General features: G+C 36.0%; 2 protein-coding genes and 1 pseudogene across 2 annotated transcripts in view; 1 reads left to right on the top strand and 2 right to left on the bottom strand.

The window, feature by feature from the left end:
- The window catches only part of LOC143902911 (uncharacterized), a 229489-nt gene that overhangs the window by 128550 nt on the left and 76033 nt on the right, over window positions 1-24906 (bottom strand). The window lies entirely within an intron of this gene.
- LOC143902936 (uncharacterized) lies at window positions 921-2023 on the bottom strand (annotated as a pseudogene).
- On the top strand, window positions 13490-17947 carry LOC143902995 (uncharacterized). The gene is made up of 2 exons (XM_077416303.1): window positions 13490-15667; window positions 15990-17947. The coding sequence occupies exon 1, from the start codon at window positions 13812-13814 to the stop codon at window positions 14712-14714; it is 903 nt and encodes a 300-aa protein (XP_077272429.1). The 5' UTR covers window positions 13490-13811; the 3' UTR covers window positions 14715-15667; window positions 15990-17947.

The raw sequence follows: 24906 nt of genomic DNA, 5'->3' as shown, positions 1-24906 counted from the left end.
ACCTCCCGTGAACTCCTTGCCTTGATCTGACTTTACCGAACACAGTTTTTCTTCTTTTCCCAGTAGATTTCTGGCTTGTATGAGGTATTTCTCTAAAGCCTCTCCAGACTCGTCTTTCGTCTTTAGTGAGTATGCTTTCGCCAATCTAGAATAATCGTCTATAAAGGTTATTATAAACCTCTTTCGTCCTGGATAAGATGTAGGTTTTATTGGACCCATGATATCCGTATGTATCACTTGTAGTGGTCTCTGTGCTCTATTTCTGTTTTCTTTAAACGGCACGTTTGCCATCTTTGCCATTATAGACTTCACACTCTAATATGGAGTTATCAAACTTAACTGTCTCTAATCTCTTTTCTACTTTTTGTAGCTGTCTTAAATAGTTTAACGACGCATGACCTAATCTAACATGCCATACCATCGCCTCATTTATTTTCTCTAATTTCTTTACTTTTTCAATTACTGAGCTTTCACACTGTTCTTCTATATTCTCTAATGTTTGTATATCTTCTAACTTAATGACTTGATCGAGTTCAGCATTATTGTGTTCTATATTTTCGTTCACCGTTGTGAGCTCTCCTTCATACTCCCTCCCAATCGCAGAGCCAACATTGGCTCTTTCGTCTACGTCTCCCTCCGAAATTGATAATTCACTGGTCTGAATGTTTGCTTGCGATTGTTCAGGAAACTCACAATGTGGAACAATTTCTGCTCTACATCTATACACAGCACATTCTATACTTTCATTGTCCTCTATATTTTTGTTTTTAACCTCAAATTGCATAATCCAATTTGGTTTCTCATAACGTCCTTCGAAAACACGTTTATTTGTTAGTTTATTGTAAACTTTAAATACTTTATCATCTAAATAAATACTGAACCCTGCATCAGCCAGCTTTCTTAAAGATAGTAAAAATTTTCAGATACTTCCTTTTATTATCTACTCTTTTTGTTCCTCTTTGCGCAAATCTACCCTTTTTCTTTATATTTTTATTAACGGTTTTCGTTGTATACCTTTTTCCTCTAACGCTGTTCGTCTGGGCTCCGGCATTAGGACAGCTATCACCCTTGTGTCCTCTAATCTCCTGGCAGTAGTAACAGAACCAGGCCTCTGATCCCGCTAGTGGGCAGTCCTTCGCCATGTGACCCAATTTGTTGCATCGATAGCACTTTACTTCTTTGTGCTCTTCTGCGGTAGCCCTCTACACTCTAACTTCTGGTTTCTCTAGCTTCTCTCTAACTTCACTCTTAGTCTCTGCCTCTAACTGCATCATGAAAGATTTTATTTCATCTACATTCATTTCTTTAAGATTAGTTTGTCTTCTAATTAAATCTACATTCTCAGTTCCGGCACCGTAATTGACACAGCTTGATACAATGCAGATCTCATTTCTTGTTCTGTGAGAGGTACCGCATCTTCGCATGATTCATATTCTCTAATTATTGAATCAAAGCGTTCGCAAAAATCACTTACTTTTTCGTCTTTTCTCATTTTAATTTGATAGAGTTTAGTTCGTACCGATGCATGAGTAACGTTTACTTCACTCTTTTTATAACCTCTTAATTTCTTCAAACGTTCTTTTGGATCTTTCTCATGTAAAATCCTTTTATGATAATTTTCATTTAAATGATTGATTATTATATCTCTAACTAGACTTTTCTCTTAGCAACTTTTACGTCGGAAAGATTTTCTGGACTATCAAAGTTTGAATCTATTACATCTAATAAATCGTTATTCATTACGTCGGATTTTAAATAATCCATCCAAAGATCAAAGTTGGATTTTTGCGTTAGCTTATATTCTCTTCTAATATGCAACCTTTGACTGTTTAATTCTACCTCTAAAGCACTCTTACGTGTCTCTAAACTTCTATTTTTCTCGACTGAACAGACTGTTTCATCTAACTTTTTCTTCTAATATGTAGAAATTTTACAATAAGTATTGAAACCTGACATTAGACGCGTTTATCCCGAAGAACAATATCCGATCGTGAAAATAGTGTAAGACAATAGTGCCGTTCATACCTCTAGCGTGGTGCAAGCGTGGTTTGAAGTAAATCCGGACATTCAACAACGTCGATGGCCAGCAAAATCTCCGGCGTTAAATCCAATTGAAAACGTTTGGGCTCAAATGAAATCGAAATGGATATCCGGCCACGTAAGAACCAGATAAGCATTAAGAAACCACGTGCATCAAGTGTGGAATGACGTATCTGTACGGGTGGCGTATACACAGACGTTAGTAAATTCAATGCAGAGAAGACTTCAATTAGTCATTGAAAATGATGGATATTGGATACCATATTAGTAAGTAATATTTTTAACAATAAGATATACCTAATATTTAAATAAAAAGTTATATTAGTATTAATAACGTTGTTATTAATTGTGTTCTTATTCTGTGTTTCAGAAATGCACGATGGCGTGCTAATCGTACTGCCTGTCTTCGAGCACGAGCATCGTTGTGAAGATGAAAATGAGGACGATTAAATACCGTATTAGTAAGTAATATAAAATAATAAATGTATGCAAATGTTTTCTTGCAAATTGCATTCTTTTTCTTCGATGTTCCGGGCTTAGTTCTATTTTCTATGCTGCAGAACGGAAGTGAATTTTTGCAGCATTTAATCGGCGTCTACGTGTTCTCACGGAAATATTTAAGTTCCTGTTCTGTCATACAGTATCAGCTGCACCAAATGGATTTTCATCCATAGCTCTAACACGTTCTTCACTTTCTTCTGGTGTTGTTTTCTGAGGACCTTTGTTATTTTTACGATGATCTTGAAGCGTATTTCGTCCTCCTTCTTCGTACTTCAGAATCCACAACGCAACTGCACGACGACTGCATCCCACACGGCGCGCATTTTCTGCTTTATTATGGCCCGCTTCCGGTAATCCAATTATTCTGACTCTATCTGCTTAATGTAACGGTGTATATAAAGTGTACAGAATAAAAAAATATAATGTTTAAATATATTTAAATTTTACAAAAGTTGTGTAACGACACATCACTTTTATAATAACAATAACGTGATAACCGGTTACTTTTTTGATAAATAACAAGTAACGGTAACGAGTTACTTTTCTCACGGAGAATAACGAGTTACGGTAACGATAAGTTACTTTTTTCAATGAATAACGAGCAACGGTAACGAGTTACTCACGAAAAGAACGGTTTTGCTAAAGTATCTAAAACGTTAGCTAGATACAGAAAATAAACTTGTTGCAAGATCAAAATAATTATAGTAGGTCGCTGGAGTATAATAATACGTTTGTAAAAAATTTTGACATTTTAGAAATCAGTTACATAAGTATTTTGATGGTGCAACAAAATAAAATCAACGTATTTTCAGCGCTGTATCTAGCTAACGTTTCAGATACTTCAGCAAAACCGTTCTTTCAGTGTTCTAGCACGGAGAATAACGAGTTACGGTAACAATAAGTTACTTTTTTGAATGAGTAACAAATAACGGTAATGAGTTACGGTAACGATGAGTTACTTCTTTCAATGAGTAACGAGTAACAGTAACGAGTTACCTCTTTCCAGAATAACGAGTTACATACGGTAACGATAAGTCACTTTTTCAATGAGTAACGAATTACGGTAACAAGTTACTTTTTAAACGTAACTTTTCCTGATATTATATTATTAATTACGTATTTATTTATTTGAAATATATTCGTATAAAATATTCTTAAAATATATATAGTGGGACAACTTTATTGCCGAGGAATTAAGAGCCTCCGCACAAAACTCTCATATAGTAATGTAGCGCAACGTAACGATATTTCATATTTTATATTATAAAATTAATTATCAAGAAAAAATTTAAACGATCTCAAGGAATCTTTAACGAAAGAGAGATTAGTGTTTCGAAAACGTCTCGGTGAGATCTACAACTTTTCTCTCAAGGGCAAACGCGTTCGTTAAGAAATTAGTCGCCTTTAAACGTTCTTAAAAACATCTACGACATAACTCACGTAAGACGCATGTGTCCTCTTTTCAAACCAAACAACTTTTGTCTAAAGCACGTTTTTTCTACAATCAAAAATGAAAAAATTTTGGAAGTACGTTGATCAGTCAAATATCAATATCTCATGTAGTTTTAGGAAAAAATGTTTTAGACAAAAGTTGTATGACTTGGAAGAGAACAAATAATGGTAAAATCACGTTTTTTAAAATTAATTTTTTTTAGGTCACATAAAATTATCGTCATATAAAATTCTATTTTTTAAAATAGACGTGTATGACTTTTTTACACTGTAATAAAGCTCTTTTTTGTTAAGACGTTTCTGATATTTCAAATTATATCATGAGATTTTTAATATAAAATATGAAATATCTCGTATAAAGTATTCACTTTTCGATGACTTTACCTTTATATTTTTATACACAGAATGGTGAAAGGACGCAAATAATAACATTAATTTTTATATTTGCACGTTGCAAATTAAATGCGTTTTCAAAATGCACGCGAAAAGTCACGATGTTACAAAATATTTCATATTATATGTTTAAAAAATATTCGTGACAAAATTTGAAATATCTCAGAAACGTCTTTGATTGTTTTATGAGCCTTTTTTCATGTGATCCACGTATTCTGTTTCTATCTGTTTACGGTAACGGTAACGAGTTACTTTTCTCAATGAGAATAACGAGTTATATACGATAACGATGAGTTACTTCTTTCAATGAGTAACGAATTACGCGGTAACGAGTTACTTTTCAAACGTAACTTTCTCTGATATTATATTATTAATTAATACACTCTAAGATTATATTATTAATATTATTAATGATTTATTAATATTAATATTATTAATATTATTAATGATTTATTTATTTAAAATATATTCGTATAAAATATTCTTAAAATACATGTTGGGACAACTTTGCCGAGTGCTTCCGCACAAGACTCTCATATAGTAATGTAGCGTAACGTAACGTAACGTAGCGCAACGCATAAAAAACGTATAACGCCTTAACCGATACGTTTCTCGTGCTCTGATCCACGTTACGTTACGCTGCATTACTATACGAGAGTCTTGTGAGGATACCCTTACAGTCATGATGAACGAATATCTAGAGACGAAGCACGCGCTCTGAATATGCTCCGATACGCGTGCAATTTCAAGTGAGAAGGCATTCCTGTCCCCGTGTGTACTTATATTGTATTTTTATATTACCGATGTATAATTCTGTTCACGAATACTGGGAAGGTTTCAGGGCAGTTTCCCTTCTCCTATGCAACAAATGTTGGTATTCTTTGTATAGTTCTGCCCACTTTAAACTTTTGATTTGAATTACATATAAATCACGAAACGCAATCTCTCTTTCAGTAAACGGATTCTTTTCATTTGTTCCTTCCTCATCTGATTCTTGAGATCAGGCTTGTGCGCGAGCTTGTGCAAACATTGGTCCTTCGAGCCGAATATGGATTTATGATTCCGGATAAAGATATTAAAGTAAAGATTCATTTTAACTATTGATACATGTTCCGTGGATCAAAGGCGGACTTATTTATTGCATTTTATTTTTAAGAAAGATTAATATGTGTAAATTTATTAATCGCAACATATTGTATTCGCGCGTAATTTCGCATACTTCAGCATTCAGCGTTACCGTCAAAAAAAGAGAAGGGAGAAGAAGTGGCATTTTTCGAGCGGCTTCAAGATTGCCGTGCGCGATGTATTTTAAAAAAAAAAAGGCGAAGTTTAATTAGTCTTGGAACAACGCGGAGATGTTCGGTCTTACAAATGTATTGTGTATATTATAATATTATCGTTATAATGACGAAGTGATAGTGATATAGTGACGTGATATTACATTATCGAGCCGAGCCTCGAATACACGATCGAGCTGTGCCTCGTACACGCGATCGAGCCGAGTCTCGAGCACGCGAGAGAGCCGAGTCTCTTTTCCTAACGCGCTATTGAGCCGAGTCTCAATATACGGGGCCCCGTTAACGACACCGAGTGTCACCATAATTACACGTATTCGTCTTGTTATCAATCTGTGTCCTGATTGTTATTGTACACGTTCTCAGGGGTTTTTATGCCGTAACAGGCTTTTCCCCATGAGCCAATAAAGGATCATTTCCCTTGGCTCAAAAATACGACTTTTTATTTCGCACCGTTCCAGTATTCGAAACCAGGAAATCTTTACGCATTGAAAAGATTTTCGATTATACAATACATTTACAAAGTACATCCGGATTGAGGAAGCAACAAATAGAGTTTCGCGAAGGTTTACATATAGAAATATTAAAATTAAATATTTCACTAAAGCCATTTTGAATTTGAATTCAAGACATTGGATTCAATAATCAATCGTCTCGGTCAACAACTTGTCTTAAGTAGTTTCATAGCAAACGCATATGATAATTTTATAAATGAAGAGTCCTCGGTAATTACTCAATCACGAATAGATAGGTACGTGGCATCTCTTAATAATCTTTGGACTCAGTTTAATAGGGAGAATGAGGGCATTTTGATGGCTCTCACTAGACTTCCAAGAGATGAAAGGATACCTCTTTTGACTCATTCATACTTTTCAGAATCATTACATACGGATATGCGTATATGTTATCTAGCATCTGTTGAACAAATAAAGTCTAGTCTTTCTTCACGTGAACCAGTTGTGGTAGGAACAAGTATGAGTGAAGATCTAGTTCTCGTGTTAATGAACCAATCGCAACAAAAAATAGTGTGACTTCTGAACCACCAGTTTTGACTAGTTCTGTGTCTGTTCCATCGTTGTCTCATGAAATTCCTTCGACTAGCCATGTGATGGCTTATGGTTCACCATATGCTAGGTTTCCACGGATAGATATTCCTACCTTTGATGGTAATTCTGCAAAATGGCTTGAGTATCGAGATTTGTTTCATTCTATGGTTGTATCTACATCCTTAACAGCTGTTGAAAAGTTGCAATACCTAAAAACTAGTTTAACTGGTACAGCAGCTCATTTAATTCAAAACACTACATTAACGGCAGAAAACTTTTTAAAGGCATGGGAATCATTAGTATCCTTTTATGATAATACTCGACTTCAGGTCAACACAGCATTAAATTCATTATTCAATCTAAAGCCTATGACAAAAGAATCGTCGGTCGAGTTAGAGCTGTTGTATACCACTGTGCTTCAAATTCATCGAACTTTGGAAACATTGCAACAGCCAGTTGAAACGTGGGATGCCATTTTTGTTTACTCAACGGTAAGAAGGTTAGATTCAGAATCGGTAAAAGCTTGGGAGAAAATTGGGTTCCTCAAAAATCCCTCCTTCATGGAAGGAGCTTATTGAATTCATGGTAACTCGTCTCTTTTCACTTCAGGCTTATGAGAAATCTCGAGGGATAAAGTTTCAGTTTAAGTCTCAACCAGCTACAGCCAAAACATATTATCAGGGTCAATCAAATGACAATTCAGGGTTAAATAAAAATGTTTGTCCAATTTGTAAAGGAAAACATTATATTAACAAATGTCCTAAATACGTGGATGAAACTTAGCTAAAAAATTAGCACTCGTAACCAAACACAAACTGTGTTTCAACTGTTTAGGAAATCATCGAGTTTCCCATTGCAAAGTAGTTAAACCGTGTCAGAAGTGCGGGAAAAAGCATCATACTACAATACACAAAGTAGAAACCTTGTCGGAAAAGAAGGATGTAAAATCAGAAGACCAGGTTCAATCTAGTTCGACTGTGATAGATACAAACGCTGCTAAAGTTTTACACTCTATTGTCAATTCAAATGTACCTGCTTCTTGTGTCTTATTAGCTACAGCTCGAGTATTTATAATTTCTGATAGAAACAAAACAAGGAGTGTTCGAGCACTCATCGATCCCGGTTCGGAGGTATCAATTATTACGGAAAGAGTCGTTCAACAACTTAATCTGCCTCGTCGTAACTCTTCAATCTCTTTGGCAGGTATCGGTGGACAAGGGACTAATAAAACTAAAGGGATCACCTCGTTCGTAATCAAACCACATTTTTCATCTAAATTCGAAATAAAAACAACCGCTTATATTCTGCCAAAGTTGACTTCTCTATTCCTTCTCTTTCGTATGATAAGGATGCATGGTTGCATTTGAATAATCTTAATCAAGCAGATCCCTCATTTAACAAGCCAGGTTCCATTGACCTAATAATAGGAATAGATTTGTACACTCAGATTATAGAGAAAGGTATTGTAAAGGGAGAACCAAATACGCCTATAGCTCAGTTGACCAAACTTGGTTGGATTGTTTCAGGATTAGCTAGTCTTAACCAAATTCGTTCTCATGCTCAGGGTTATCACGTATCAATCAATGATGATCTTTATGATCTACTTAAACGATTCTGGGAAACAGAAGAAGTTTCATTGTCGACTCAAACGTTGTCTAAAGACGAACAAGATTGCGAAGATCATTTTAAGGCTACTCACTCTCGTGACGCGGACGGTAAATATATCGTCAAACTTCCGTTTAAAGATTCCCCAGATAAATTAGGAGATTCTAAAGCTAAAGCCATTCGACAAATGATTAATATGTCTGATAAATTTTCGAATAACAAGTCTCACGGTAAATTGTATACGAATTTCATCGAAGAATACGAGAAATTAAACCATATGAAGCGCGTGGATAAAAATCTAATTGAACCGAATAGAGTCTATTATATGCCTCACCACGGAGTTTATCGAGAACAAAGTCTCAGTACAAAGTTGCGAGTCGTTTTCAACGGCTCCAGTAAAACAACTACCGGTTATTCGCTTAATCAAATTCTACATGCGGGAGCGAAATTGCAAATCAATTTGTTTAACGTTCTCATATGGTTTAGAGTGTTTCGATACGTCTTTTTCGCGGATATAGAAAAGATGTACAGACAGATACGCGTACATCCTGACGATTGGGATTTTCAAAAGATTGTGTGAATAGATTCTCTTGGTAAGCTTATCATCTTTGTTCTTCTCACTGTAACTTATGGGTTAATATGCGCACCCTTTCTAGCATTACGTTCATTCGAACAATTGATTCTTGATGAAGGCCATAGGTTTCCCTTGGCTATGTCAACTATGAAAAAAGGGAAATATATCGACGACTTCTTTGGAGAAGAAGATACTATTGAAGGGGCACAATTGGTGATTGAGCAAGTAAACAATCTTTGCATGGCGGGCGGTTTTCCTTTGAAGAAATGGGTCAGCAATAATCCAGAAATTCTGAGGTCTATTTCTTTGAATCATAGACTTGACAATACATCTGTTCAAATAGACGAATCTTCCATCATACATGCGCTAGGATTAGCTTGGCATCCATCGACTGATCAATTTCGATTTACTTTAAATCTTGAAAAACCAAATGTCATTTTGAAAAGGACTATTCTTTCGACTATTTCTAAAATATTCGATCCATTAGGATTTCTATCTCCTGTTACTATTTCAGGCAGGATTCTTGTTCAGGAATTATGGTCTAGTGGACTTGACTGGGATGACAAACTCCCTCCTGTCCTTTTAGCTAAATGGAAGCAATTCATGTGCCAGTTACAAGAAACATCAAGCTTTACGTTTCCAAGATGGATTGGATTAAACAACGTTGACTCATTTGAAATTCATGGATTCTGCGATGCGTCTCAGCACGCAATCGCTGCTGTTGTTTATCTTAGATCTTGTTCTAATGAGTCAGTAGTTACCGTCACACTTGTAGCAGCAAAGACGAAGGTAGCCCCTCTAAAAAAACTTACTATCCCGCGACTAGAATTATTGAGAGCAGTTCTACTCACTAAATTAATGATCTCGATTCTTCTTACTCTTGAAAGACTTGATATTCCTTTATTTGCTTGGATAGACTCGCAAGTTGCTTACACATAGATCGCTAATCATCCTTCTCGATGGAATGAATTTGTTCGTAATAGAGTTTGTTTCATCCAAGATTCGTTACCACAATGTAAGTGGGGTTTAGTTCCAGGAATTAAAAATCCGGCGGATTTAGTTACGAGAGGGATTTCTCCTTCGCATTTGAGTGAAAGCTCCATATGGTGGAGTGGACCAGAATGGCTTTCTCAACCCAGTTCTGATTGGCCACAAACTCCGTTGCCATGTGGCATTGACAACCTTGAGGAGAGAGAGAACAAAATCTGTTCGGTAGTAACTAATAAAGTCTCAGAAGTATGGAATCTTATCTATAAATATTCAAATTTTACAAAATTGCTTCGCGTTACTGCATTGTGTAGAAAGTTTGTTCGTAGGACACGCAAAAATCTTGATGTAACTATAAATTCTCTTCTTTCAGTTAGTGATATTTGTCATGAACGTGATTTTTGGATAAAGATCATTCAACGTTGTTCATTCTCTTCCGAGATTAGACTTATTTCGCAAGGACAACCACTTTCTAAATCAAATCCGTTAATTCGCCTAACTCCTTATATAGATGCAAATGGAATGCTTCGAGTAGAAAGAAGACTTCAAAATTCCTTATTAACAGAAGAAAATAAACATCCCTTCATACAACCCAAAAATTCAGTTCTTTCGAATTTAGTTATATCGTAGGGATTGGGGAGGATGATGTTTTGATCTCTTTGGATGTCGCGTCTCTTTTCACTAACATCCCTAAAGACCTTGTTTTGAGAGCGATTGAACGGAGGTGGAATTACATCTCTAAAGAGACGAAACTCAGCCGTCCTCAATTCTTGTCAGCTGTGGACTTGATTCTGAGTTCCACTAGTTTTTCTTTTGATGGTCAAATATATGAGCAAATCTTCGAAAGTCCGATGGGTTCCCCTCTCTCTCCGATTTTGGCGGATATGGTCGTGGAGGACCTTGAGACGCATTGTTTGCAATTGCTCAGTTTTCATATTTCTTTTTTTAAAAGATATGTTGATGACATTTTCGCGATTGTTCCTAGATCTGGCATTGACGAGTTACTTAGAGTTTTTAATAGTTATCACTCCAGATTAAAATTTACATTTGAAATAGAAAAGAATAGTTTCTAAGTTTTCTCGACACAATAGTGATTCGAGAGAGGACTGTGTTGCTTACGAATTGGTATCGAAAACCGACCTTTTCGGGGCGATACATAAACTATTTTTCGAATCACCCTCTTAAATACAAAATTAATATCGTACGTAATCTTGTTGACCGAGCTATTCTTTTATCTGACGTACGGTTTCATAAGTCTAATTTAATTGAAATAAAAAAGATCCTTTCAAATAATTGTTATCCAATAAAATTAATTAACAAGTACATTAACATCAGACTTAACGAGCTACAGACACGTCATAATAATAATAATAGTTCTAGCAGTAACAATGTAGCCCAGGATCCTCGAAAGTTTATCACTATACCGTATATTAAGGGTCTCAGTGACGGTGTTGGCCGTACAATGCGCGATGCAGAATTCAGGGTTCTCCTCACCGTTCCGAAAAAGTTGGATTGTATTATCAAAAGGGGGAAGGATACGCTACCGAATCTTAAGCAAACGGAGTTGATATATGAGATTGATTGTGCTAATTGCAACGCTGCATATATTGGTCAAACAAAAAGGCACCTAGAGACACGTGTTAAGGAACATTTTTGTGATATTAGGAAGAACAGCGATAATCATTCTGTGGTTAGTAAGCACCGTCTCACGCATAACCACGATTTCAATTGGCAACAACCAAAAATTTTATATAAGGAGCGACACTTTAAGAAACGTGAAATCTCTGAGATGTTTTTTATTAAAAAATGCGATTGCGCAATCAATCTTCAAAAAGACACAGAAAGTCTACCCGCAAATTACAACCGTGTGATTGGCGTCACTTAATTTACACTTTTGTTCTGCTCGTTTCCACCTGTGAACACATCTATTTATTGTATCGGTCATTTAGTATGACTTCGTCTGTCACGCTGTACTGATGTGTTCGCAGCTATGACTTGCGACGTTTCTTCGTTCTGCGCTACCGTTCTCACTTTCCGTTTTGACGCACAGAATATGTAAGCCTTACATTTTACTTTGTACATTATTTATAACTTAACTATTTATAACTTAACTATTTTTAACTCAACAATTCAATTGTATTCTTACTTTTTATTTTAAAACTTCTGAACGTTTTTATCTTTTTGACTATCGTGAGTTTATTTCACTTTTTTAGCTTTACGTGTGCATGATGTGGTTAGGGCACGATGTCAGCGACGTAATCGATATTTTGTACGCGGTTTCTGAAGATGCATAGCTGAATCACTTGAGAAGGACCGAAAATGCGGTTGAAACGTTGTGAATTTTGAATATATTTATTATTTGGCCAGTCGGGTCGAACAAACACGACTTTTTGTTTTGTATTTATTTACTGGCGAAGGAAGCTTCTTATTTTGTTTTTACTAAACTACACCCAGGACCTGATGGTCTTACCAGAGTTGTTACGGTCAAGACTCAATCGTCAAAATTTAAACGTCCAATTGCAAAGTTGTGTCCTTTGTCAGTTGATCGGGTTTGTTTGTAATTTATTCGTCAACTACGTTAACGAAGGCAGGATTTCATTCTCAAACGTGTGAAAGATCGACGCCATTACTCTGTTTCTTGATGATGACGATGACAGCATAAGATTGACGCCATTACTCCGTTTCTTGATGATGACGATATGATATGGAAAAATGAAAGGGAAACGACTCTTTAGAAGTGCATCCACACACGGTGGACACTAATATTCAGGTAACTCTTAGATTTCTGATAGAAGCCATCAATCACGAATAAGATAAAGATTGTCGGAAAAGTCTACAGTCTACTCGATCTTTGGTTTCAGAAATCTCGAGAGATTTACCGTCCAGTAAAGGACGTTTAAAAGGCTTCCGCGCTCTAGCGAAGCATTTATTGACCGGAACGATAATCGTTCTTTTCACTTGAGTACTCAAGATATTTATTTACGGGTTGCAACCATTTTTGACTGTTCATTCGTGCTATTTTATTTTGGCCAAGTAAAGTAAATTATGCAAGCTTGCGATGTGTTTGATTCTATTTTTTGTGATAGTTAATTTCACATATTTCTCGATACATATTTGCGAAGAGATTCCATTTGTTTAATCAATACGAATTATAATGCGTCAAATGTTTGAGATAAGATGTATATTGCTTCAATTGTTCTGAAAGAGATTCGTCAACGTATTTAATGCTCATTTATTCAGAAATTATCATCAGAGATTTAACACACAATACATCGATTTATGTGAAATACTTTGAAATCTTCGGTGCGTTATCACTAATTGATGTTGAATTAATGCGTTTAATAAAGATTGCTATTCAACGCATTATTCATTTATAAATTGTGTGTGAATGATTATTTTAGTTAATTATTGATTGTGATATCATTTTGTCATGTCTAATATATTGTTACGCCCGTGCTGTCCTCGTGTCGCGCGTATATGCGAGTCGCCCGTCATTTAATGTCGCGTCGCGAACCGTCCTTAGTGACGGATGCTTGTTTACTAATATTGATTGCGTGATGCTCAATTAACTATTGATTTTCCTGTTATTTCTGATGTTCAGATTTACTCTGGGACGCGTCTCGTTCGGACGTGTCGTCCCGAGCTCCTCTATTATACCGAGAGTCGTAATAAAGAGCTACTGATTTTCTAAACGAGTCATCTTATTTGTGCGAGAGTGTCGTGACACGCGTCGCGAGTGTGAAAGTGCGTGTAAGTGTGTGCTGCGAACGCGCGGTCGAGCGCAACATTTTGGGGGCTCGTCCGGGATCGAACGGATCGTTCGGACGAGCGAGGACTAGACGAGCGACGAGCTACGATTTCCTCATCGCTGCAAGAAAACGACTCCGAGTAGCGACTCCACAGTCGGATGCTGCGGAGATGACGTCGGAGGTGGTGACCCTCCAGGCGGTGATACGAGAGGTCCGGCTCCTGCGCGAGGAACAGGCGCGGAGAGAGACGGAGTACGCCGAGACGTTCCGCCGGCAGGAAGAGGAGCTCCGTCTTCTCCGAGGAATGAACTCCGGCGCACAGCTAAGTCACTCTTATAATAGAGTATCTGGGGACTCGGGGACGCGAGTCGCGAGCGGCGCGGGGGCGCAAGTCATACGCGGAAGTATCGCGATCTCGAACGGCGCGGAAGCGCGAGACACGCACGCGAGTGAGGGGGACGCGATCCCGAGCGGCGCGGGGACGCGAGACGCGTACGCGAGCGAAAGAGGCGCGATCCCGAGCGCCGTGGTAGCGCGAGTCGCGCATGCGAGGGAAAGAGACGTGAACTCGAGCGGCGTGGGAACGCGAATACACGAGAGTGATAGTGTCGCGGTCGCGAGTGCCGACCTGGGGTACAAACTAAAACCCGACACGTACGACGGAACAACCCCGTTACAGGAATATTTCTCGCAATTGAGTTTGATCGCGCGTGCGAACCATTGGGATAACGCCACAAAAACGATCGCGTTGGCTTCGAGCCTGAGGGGAAAGGCACGTTCGGTTTTGGAAACGGTTCAAGATGTCGAGCGGTTAGACTTCGCAGAACTTAAAACAAAACTTGAGTTGCGTTTCGGGGAGGGACGACAATCACAGAACTGTTACGTCGCGTTTACGAACCGTAAACAAAAATTCGGGGAGGATTTGGCGACACTCGGATCCGAAATTGACAAACTTTCACGCCTGGCGTACCCCGAGTGTCTATATGAGCTTCGTGACAAAATCGCGTGCGCGCAATTCGTTACGGCCGTTTCCGATAATTTCATTCGGCGAGCGTTTCAGATGGAGGGGTAAACTTCCCTGAATGTGGCCGTTGAAAGGGCCAAGACGCTGAAAACTCTTCAGGGGGATGATTCCAAAAAAAATGAAAAAAATTTTAATAAAAATCCTGGCGGTGCCCGGGGGGAGTGTTGGACTTGCGGTAAAACTGGGCATTTTCGATCGGAATGCCCCAATGAGGGAGGCGCGGTTTAGTTGAGCTTGGTGGGGTGGACTTAACTTTAAATAAAATGTAAAATGTGTTTAATTTAAAAAAAAAAACTTTTTTTACAGTGATGTTGTTCTTTGTTTCTGTGCGTCGTATGACTTTTTGTTTTAGAGGAAATCGACGGCATGTGTTGGAGATATCGATAGGAGTCTCCACGTATGGCAGATCGACAGGCAGAACTCCCAATCCGAAGTGGACCGCCTGCCCACGGTTTTTGACCCGTGGTTTTCCCGTGGGCCATAGGGCGAATGCCGGGCGGGGACCTGGGGAGCCCTGCGGGGCGCAGGGTCCACGGGAAGTTTCCCCCCCCCTTGTCCGAAAATTTCGCGGAAGAGCAGCGGTCGAGGAAGAGGACGTCATTTCGGAGTACCGAAGGACTCGAGGGCGAGACAGTGCGGACGGCCCTCCTGAAGACGGCTTGGGGGAGTCTGGCCAGCTCTTCCCAGAGGTCGAGTGTGAAGAGAAGGTCGTGGCGGCAAGAAGCTGTACTCGTCTGGGCGCTGCTCCCCTTTGATTGTCGGGGCGACAATCTAGGAAGAGGGGGGGCAGTGTTGCGCCCGTGCCGAGACGCCCGGTAGAGGCCCGAAAAGCAGTCGCGAAGCGCTGCGTGACGTCGAGCCTTGACGACCAGCTGTTGCGTTTGTTTGTTTATTTCTGCCGTCTGTCAGATTCTCCGCCGGGCCTTCGAACCGTTCAGACGTGTTCATGAGCCATTGTTCTATCCTACATTACTGCATTAAACGAGTTCTTTTCTATTTGTGTGAGTTTATTCCCGGTAACGGGATTGCGCGCCGCGTTCGCGAGTGAGTGCGTGAAGGTATGTGCTGCGAACGCGCGGTCGAGCGCAACAATATATATATATATATATATATATATATATATATATATATTGTTGCGCTCGACCGCGCGTTCGCAGCACATACCTTCACGCACTCACTCGCGAACGCAGCGCGCAATCCCGTTACCGGGAATAAACTCACACAAATAGAAAAGAACTCGTTTAATGCAGTAATGTATTTTATTGCAGTAATATATTTTATTTTGTCAATAATTAAAACTCAGTGTTTCCTTCACCGCCATAGCCCACGATCTATACGGGTTGTGTACAAGCTACTTTAATAATTTAAAACAAATATCTGCTATGGAATCACCAAATTCAAAATATAGTATAGTGGAATATTTCGAAATATTTCAAAATGTATTCAAAGATCTTGATAGTGAATATAAACGTAATAAAATATTAACAAATATTGAATATTATATTGCACCAACTCCAATATTTTTCGGAACTATAGAAACAAAAGATAAAGATGCATTAAAAACTGAAAATGTTTATGGACAATTAATATCGTTACAAAAAGTATTTAAAATCTTTCTTGAAGTAGGTGATACATTTAATAAAACGTGCAAGCATATTACATCATTGAATGAAGATAGTAACAATGGAATTACCAATATCATATACAAACTACTTTTGGGAAATCGAAAATTGTAAACAAGGAATCTATAACTTTCCCCTTATTCTTGTATGAAGATGCTTTTGAAACGGCTAATCCCCTAGGCTCGCACGCAGGTATATACAAATTAAATGGAATGTATGTTTCAATTCCATGCTTACCATTAGATTTATATTCAAAATTAAATAACATTTTTCTCGCACAACTGTATCATGCAAATGATAGCAAAATATTTCCGAAACAACGCATTTATTCATATATAATTAGAGAATTACAACTTTTAGAAACAGAAGATATTTCATTAGTAATAGGAAATTCAAATATTCAAGTTTACTTTATAAACTAGCCTTAATTATTGGTGACAATTTGGGATTAAATGGTATCTTAAGATTTGTTGAAACTTTTTCTGCTAATATCTGCTGTCGATTCTGTAAAATAGAAAAAATATGTCTCGTAAATTATGTTACGAAGATGTTAAGGCATTACGCAATAAAATTAATTATGCTGAAAACGTAGCATTGAATAACACAAATATTACTGGTATTAAAAAAAATTGCACATTTAACATTTTACATAGTTTTCACGCCGTTGAAAATTACAGTGTCGATATCATGCACGATTTATTAGAAGGTGTATGTGTCTATAAAATAAGTTATATTTTATATCATTTTATTGTGCAACAAACGATTGTTTACGTTAGATACTTTAAACTGGCGTATAGAGTTCTTTAATTTTAATTCTACATCTAGCCGCCTTCCTACAATTTCATATTCTCAATTACATACTAAATCCATTAAAATGTCTGCTTCAGAAATGCAAACTTTTGTTTTAAATGCCGGATTAATATTTGGTGATCTCATTAATACTGATTCTCATAATAAACACTGGAAACTTTTTTTATTGTTAAGAAAAATTATTTCTATAACACTTGAGTACAGTATCACTAAATCGACAGCAGATTTACTAAACAACTTAATTAATGAACATCACATATGCTGTATATCGAATTGTTTGAGGAAACATTGAAACCCAAGCATCACTTTATGTTACACTACCCTCGTATTATGAAAATTGTTGGACCGCTTCGTTCCTTATGGTCGATGAGATTTGAAGACAAACATCGGCCTTTAAAACAATATGCACGTGCAATTACTTCCAGAAAAAACATATGTTATAGTATAGCTGTTAAGCATCAATTAATGTTAAGCGATTTCTTCATCACATTAAAATGTGGCAGTGCACCATATATCACATATACAGAAGATAATTCATTAAATACTATTAACAATGTATCATTAAATAACTGTACAAATAATATCACGTTGAAAAATGTTTCTTTTGGAAATGTTACACTTAGAAGAGGCTCGATCCTTTTGTTCGGTATTGACGATGATGAATGTCCTATATTCGTTGAAATTATAGATATTTTTAAAACCACAAATGTATGTAATAGAGTATGTATACTTTCTGATTTTACTGCTAATATATAAAATATTTATTTACAACATATTTGGATATTCATTATCAAGCATACGCTATACAGATTTCAGATAAAATTCATACAATAAATATAAACACTTTACAGTTGTCTAAACTATACACATTAATTAAAAAAGGAGATTGTGATTATATTAGTTATTAAAAATACATTTTCTCGTTTTTCACGGATATGTATATATATATATATTATATATATATACATATCCGTGAAAAACGAGAAAATATATATATATATATCTACGGCACCCAGAATCGAAGGTTGGAGTGATACAAAGTTGCTAGAACTGCGAACACCAGTAAAATTTAGCATTCAAGCCAACCAGCGAGGCTTCCTCAAACGGATTTTGGTCCGATTTTATAAATTGTATTTCTCTGGATCCGTAGCGGCAACCGACAATGTTGTTGGAATTGTTGCCGATGCCACAGCATTGGCCTGTACACCAACGACCTCTATCTGGCCAGATGACCGATTTGGAGACTCACCCTTCTATCCGCTTTGTGCCAGTCTAGAAGAGAGACTAGATGTGCCAACACATGGAGCTCTGCCACAACCGGTGGATTTGGTTCCTGGATTAAGTGAAGCTGAAAAGGATAGATACTTACAACTGATCAAAACCTATTCTGAGGCTGATGCAGTCAGTTTCCGTAATAAAATTGCTACAATCATTGCCGGATTAACTCCAGAAGGAAATGCGACAAACAATGAAATCTTAATAAGACAATTGACCGGATTTCTAGCACTAACTTTGTGGCGAAGTGCTACCAAAAACAAAGACCAATTATCCAATGCATTTCTAAAAACACAATATTTAAACAATTTGAATGCAATATCAAATTGGCCGTTAGACTGGGGCTTTGTCCCTCCATGCTCATTATGTCTTGATTACACAACAACTATGTTGGCAAAGGGACGCCCTGCCACTTCATATATGTTCATCCTGCTAGCGTCCCAATACGTACTTACACGCCAAACGGAAGCTGGCGACGGGGCTACTGCTGCCCTCTTGAGTTCCACTGTGCTTATATATATATATATATATATGTAGGTCCAGAGGTATGTTCCGGGACTGTTTACGTTTTTTGAAATGTACAGTCCTGGAATATAACGCATATATATGTAATCAGATTCAAAAAACTGTCCCGAAAATTGCCGTAGGACATCAATTTTTTCCAGGACAGTCCTGGAAACTGCCAAATGTCCCGGAATATACCGATATCAAAAATAAAAGTCCCGGAACATACTTCCGGACCTACATATATATATATATATATATACACACATATATATATATATATATACACATATATATATATATATATATATATATATATATATATATATATATATATATATATATATATATATATATATACATATCCGTGAAAAACGAGAAAATGTATTTTTAATAACTAATATAATCACAATCTCCTTTTTTAATTAATGTGTATAGTTTAGACAACTGTAAAGTGTCTATATTTATTGTATGAATTTTATCTGAAATCTGTATAGCGTATGCTATACAGATATATATATATTTCTAATTCATGTTATATCAAGAATCATTACAATACGTATGTTTTTCTTTATTTTGCGTTTTTTATGTTCTATATTATTTGCATTGCGCTAATATATTAAAGAAATGTACGCATATACTTGTATATTAATACAAAATGTATTAATTTGTTTTTTTACTTGTCCATGAAAATATATACATATAAATGTATATTAATACAAAAAATTAAATGGTTTTTTACATATGTAAAATTTTTTTGTTTAGTTTGCTTTGGTTTGCTTTAAAGCAATGTTTATATTTTAAGTTTGAAAAATATGTTAGAGCGAAAAGAGCCAAACTTTTTATTTCGATATTTTTATATTCACATTATTTAGTAAAATATATTATGTACAATAACAAAATAGGTATAAGATATTATATGTAATTCTTATTAGTCTATAGAATAGTATGTCAAATATTGTATAACCAAATAAACAATGTTGAATCCGTCTCAATAAAAAAAATGTTAAATAAACTTTTTAATATTGTTGAGTTAACTTTTTAAAATTATTTTGTCCACACCATTCAAATATTGTCCATTCAACCATAAATAACAGTATAAACTATTACTATAATAATAGTTCATAAAATTATAATATTTATTTTGTATAACAATTTGGTTATGGTTGTCGTTACTAAAAATATTGTTAATACTAATATATGTATATTAATATAATATATATTACTATAATATACAGTTATTCGTATTTTATAATCTTATGTTAAATTTAACAATATTTTTAGTAACGACAACCATAACCGAATCGTTATACATTATGTTAAATTTAACAATATTTTTTAGTAATGACAACCATACCTATATCGTTATACGAAATGAATATTATAATTTTACGAACTATATTTTCACGTTATATCAACTATCTTTTTATAAGTAAAGAGCACTATTTTATATGCTTGGCGCCGCAGGATACTATAAATTATAGTGAAATTATGGTATTTTTGACTATATTTTTTTTTTTCAGTGTACCTAGAAAAGAAGTATCTAACCTATTCTAAGTTGTGTAGAAAGTCCATAATTAATAATTAAAATCTTTTTTAATGACGCTCATTACAATGATACGTAAAAACAAAGTGCCATTTTGATTTAAATCTACTTTATTTCACATTCCACACTGAGAGAAAAATATATGGTATTTAGAACTATAATGACATAGTAAAATAATTATAATTAGAAATATCATATTTATAGTAAATGTTACCATAATGTTAGTTATAATAACAATATAGACATAGTATAACTGACCCATGTAAAATTTTTACCATAAATTATAATCATTTTAAGTAAAAATATAGTAGGATTGCAAATATAAAATAATAAGAGAAAGTAACCATTTTTAATAGTCAATACAATTAGAATATTTTACAAATATTGGTTCAGATAACTATATTTTTATTATTATTTTATTATTATCGCGTAGTGCGCGATATCCAATATGAGCGTACAGAGCGGAATGGTGACATGCTCATTGGACATTGCGCATCGCGCGCGAAGAAATCACACTAAGTGTCTCTCGATACGTGCAAGTTCGTGCGTGCATGCAAAGCCAGGCCGATCGTCTTTTGTTTATATCCGGTTCGTGCTTGCGACGCAACGAAAGTTCGCGGTCAAATCGTCACGGGACGCTGTATAGAGGAACCACGGTTTCGCGTATCCCTGAATTCGCATATATATTGCGACGTTTTCGTTTAGCTGCTGTATGCTGTACTCGTACTCGAGCCGCGGACTTCATGTCGTGTTGTGATTTTAATTACGCCTAGTCGTGAATTCTATTGGTATCTACGATACTATTTGGACCGAATTGTACACAATCTGTACAACGTGCTTGTGTTACTCGTTCGCATCGTGTGTAAAGTGAATCACCAGGCAGGCAACGAGAAAGGACGCTATACTGCGTGTTATCCACCAAGGACGAATCGACGCTTGCCGTTACGAGAACTTCAGGGCCACATCCCTTGTAATCTTCGTCTACGTTGAAGCAGATTCAGCCACGAATGCTAAGTACGTCTATATATTACTCTCCGATTACTCGAATAAGCATGGTTCACGCGGCTTCTAGCAAGCCTTCCGTCGTCTGACGAATAAGTCGGTCGCACGACTGACCCTTTCTTCGTGAATTAATTGTCGTACGTAACTTACAAGGGAACCTCGCGAAGTGAAAAATTTTGATTTTAATATAACTTTTCACACATGCAGGGGGAGTGAAAAAATGAATTTAGATATTTTTTGTAGCGGCCCAAAAACGGTTTTAAGGGGTGAAACCACCTCTCATATGTAGAGCGGTTTTCTGCTTTTCTCGATATATTTCGAAAAGTATTCGAGATATCAAAAAATGTTTCAAATAAAAGTTTTATGACATAATAAGACATTCCGTTAGCATGTGTTTATAAGTGTTCTCGCATTCAATTTGCTCTTATTACCTTTGACGTGCCGAACGTACACTAGCGCTACGCTTAATCCTCTCAATTTCTTGTATTTCCTTTTGCTCAAGGCGGTTCCTTGAATTGTGTCATTTTCTTTAATTTGCTTTCCGTACATATGTTTTATAACGTGATCTATTGAATGCATGTTCCGTTACCCATAGTAATTAATGGTTAAAACGATTACTAACGTACGAAACTTTAAAAGTGATTACTCGCGAATTATGTTATATACTATAACTATTTTTCTGAGCTTCGTCGTGCTCTTCGTACCGAGCGATTTCGATCGCATTATGTAAATATCCCATAATATATTTAAAAACCTGCGTTTATTTTCATCAACATTATTCTTCGCTGGCACTTGACTTTTAATAAATAAATTTTTCAATACGGGATATTGCAACATTTGGTAGTTGTTTGTAGTAACATTAATTTCGGTTGTAGTTTTATAAAAAAATAGAAATTTAAATTTTACTCTTAATGTTGAGCAAAAGTAATTTTTTAGAACTGTTTTTTAAATAAATAACAATATAAATAAAAATAATTTTACTGCAAACAATTACAAAAGATTCTAAAACACATGGCACAAACAGATTCAAAATAACTCTAAAATATTCATTGACAATTAAAGTATTTTAACTGAAAAACTTTTTTCATTAGAATATAATTTTGTTTTGTGTGATTTATTTCTTTTTTATTAACTTTTATTTCTTTAATAACAATTTATATTTTAATGTTTCTGTCTACCATAATCTTGCAGGTCGAACGAGTCTTAAATGTATACTTACAATTAGAGATCACAATGTCTGATTTGATCGAAGACATGTTAAGAAAGTGGGGCCTTTCCCAATATATTGAAAAAATTAAAGATAATTATTATTATTTTAAAATATTAATGTAAAATAAATGTATAATTGCATTTTAGTCTTATTTATTTAGATGAGCAAGTTGACGAGCAAGCATTTCTACACATGCCTGATTCGATGATAAAAGAATTGATATCTTCTGTTGGACATCGTTTTTCTTTTAATTGCATTTTAGTCTTATTTATTTAGATGAGCAAGTTGACGAGCAAGCATTTCTACACATGCCTGATTCGATGATAAAAGAATTGATATCTTCTGTTGGACATCGTTTTTCTTTTCTTACAAATCGAAAAATATACCTTGAAAGTATTAATGAGACATCATTGGTTGCTAACAACTCAATAGTGGTAAGGTGTGATTTGATTTATAAATTTATTTGTTTTAATTATTATGTGTTTTGTGTGTGTAATCAAAATTAAGAAATTATACAAGTGTATGTTTTAAAAGTCTATAATAAAATTATTACAATATTTTATTTTAACAAATTTAAGTATATTTAATAATTAAAAGTAAAGTAATATATATAATTATAACTTTCACACAATAACATCTTTTTTGTTTACATAATAGCACATACAATCTAAATATATTATTCTTAACTTTTTTTTCTATTTCAGTTATTGTGAAAATTATTTTATATGAATATTATTGTTTTAGGATACGAATATAGAAGAATCAGAAAATCAGATAGATAATAATGTGCTAACACAACAAAGTGAATCCGAGGACAATGTAAGCACAGTGTTATCACGTACAAGTGAACTTGACAATATTAGTATAGCTAGTAGCTCGTCAATGGACACATGTTTTGATCGTAAAAAGATATGCATTATTTTGTATTATTTTTATAAATGCATTGTATATATATGTATATCTTTTCATGTTTGCTTTCTTGATTAAGTTAATGTTAGTCTCAGAACTATTTCTTTTTTATAATCTGTTGGATTAATTAGAATCTTTCCTCTTTCGTAGAAAATGTAGAAAGGAATAAATCGATGTACTTCTTTTATTGAAATTGTAATTATTTGATTACATAATACGAACCTGTACCATTAAATATAAAAGTACTAAGCACAGTTTGGGCAGGAAGCCCAAATAAGGGAAAAAATCAAAAAGGCGGCCGCAATGATGGGAAAAGTATGGGGGATAAAGAAGAGGAGATTCGGGAAAGACTGGGGAAAAAGACTGTGGCTGTTCGATAGACTGGTGTGGACGGTGTTGAGTTATGGAGCGGAAATATGGGGATGGAGAGAAAGGGAAGGAATAGAAAGAATGGAAGAAAGGTACATTAGATGAGTATTGGGAGCGGACGTGAGAACACCGTGGTATCTAGTGAGGGAGGAGTTACAAAGGGAGAAATTAAGAGGGAGAACAGGAATGAGGGCATGGAGATTTGAGAAAAAGTTAGAGGAAGGTGGAGGAAGTGAATTGGCGAGGGCTGCCTGGGAAGAGTTGAAGGAAAGAGAGATGGAAGGGAAAGCTGGCTCAGATTGGGAAAGAGAGAGAGGAAAGTTCTTCGAAGACAGAGGTGTGGGGTTAAAAAAGGTGGAAAAGATAAGAGGAGATGGAGACGAATGGTTTCTTAAATTGTTTGAAGGGGATAGGGAGACGCAGAGAAAAGAGAGATGGGAGAGGATCGAGAAATCAGAATATAATAAGTGGTATAAGTGGATAAAGGGAGAGGGTATCCCGGGATATTTGAAGAAGGGATGGGGAGAAAGTAGATGGGGAAGGGTGGCGAGATTCAGATTAGGGAACGAGATAGGAGAGAGCAAATACTGGAAAGCGGAGGAGAAAAAGAAGTGTAGGTTGTGTGGGAATAAGGAGGAAACGTGGGAGCATGTATGGGAAGAATGTAGAAGATGGAATTCAGGAAAGGGAAGCTGGCAGAAAGCGGTGGGATGGGTTTTGGACGAGGAAGGAGGAGGAGAGGAATGGATGCTAGAATTAGAAGGGGAGAGAATGAGTGGAAAGGGAGATTTGGAGGAGTTAAAGGAGGGTAGTGGGGAAGACGGAAGGGGAGATGGGGGAGGAGGATAAATGGGAGGGGAGGAAGAGGAAAGTAGAGAAAAGGAGAAGTGATTAATTGTTCTGTTATAGGGTAGGCAGGATGGAGCGTGAAGGGAGAATGATAGTGGAGGCAGTGGAAGGGATTGTAGAGGAGAAGTTAAGGAAGATGCTGAG

Source organism: Temnothorax americanus, unplaced genomic scaffold (assembly GCF_048541705.1).
Source record: "Temnothorax americanus isolate GAGA-0224 unplaced genomic scaffold, ASM4854170v1 Scaffold42, whole genome shotgun sequence".
NCBI classification, from domain to species: Eukaryota; Metazoa; Arthropoda; class Insecta; order Hymenoptera; family Formicidae; genus Temnothorax; species Temnothorax americanus.
The sequence above is the reverse complement of the archived record's forward strand: the minus strand, read 5'-3'. Positions and strand labels throughout refer to the sequence as shown.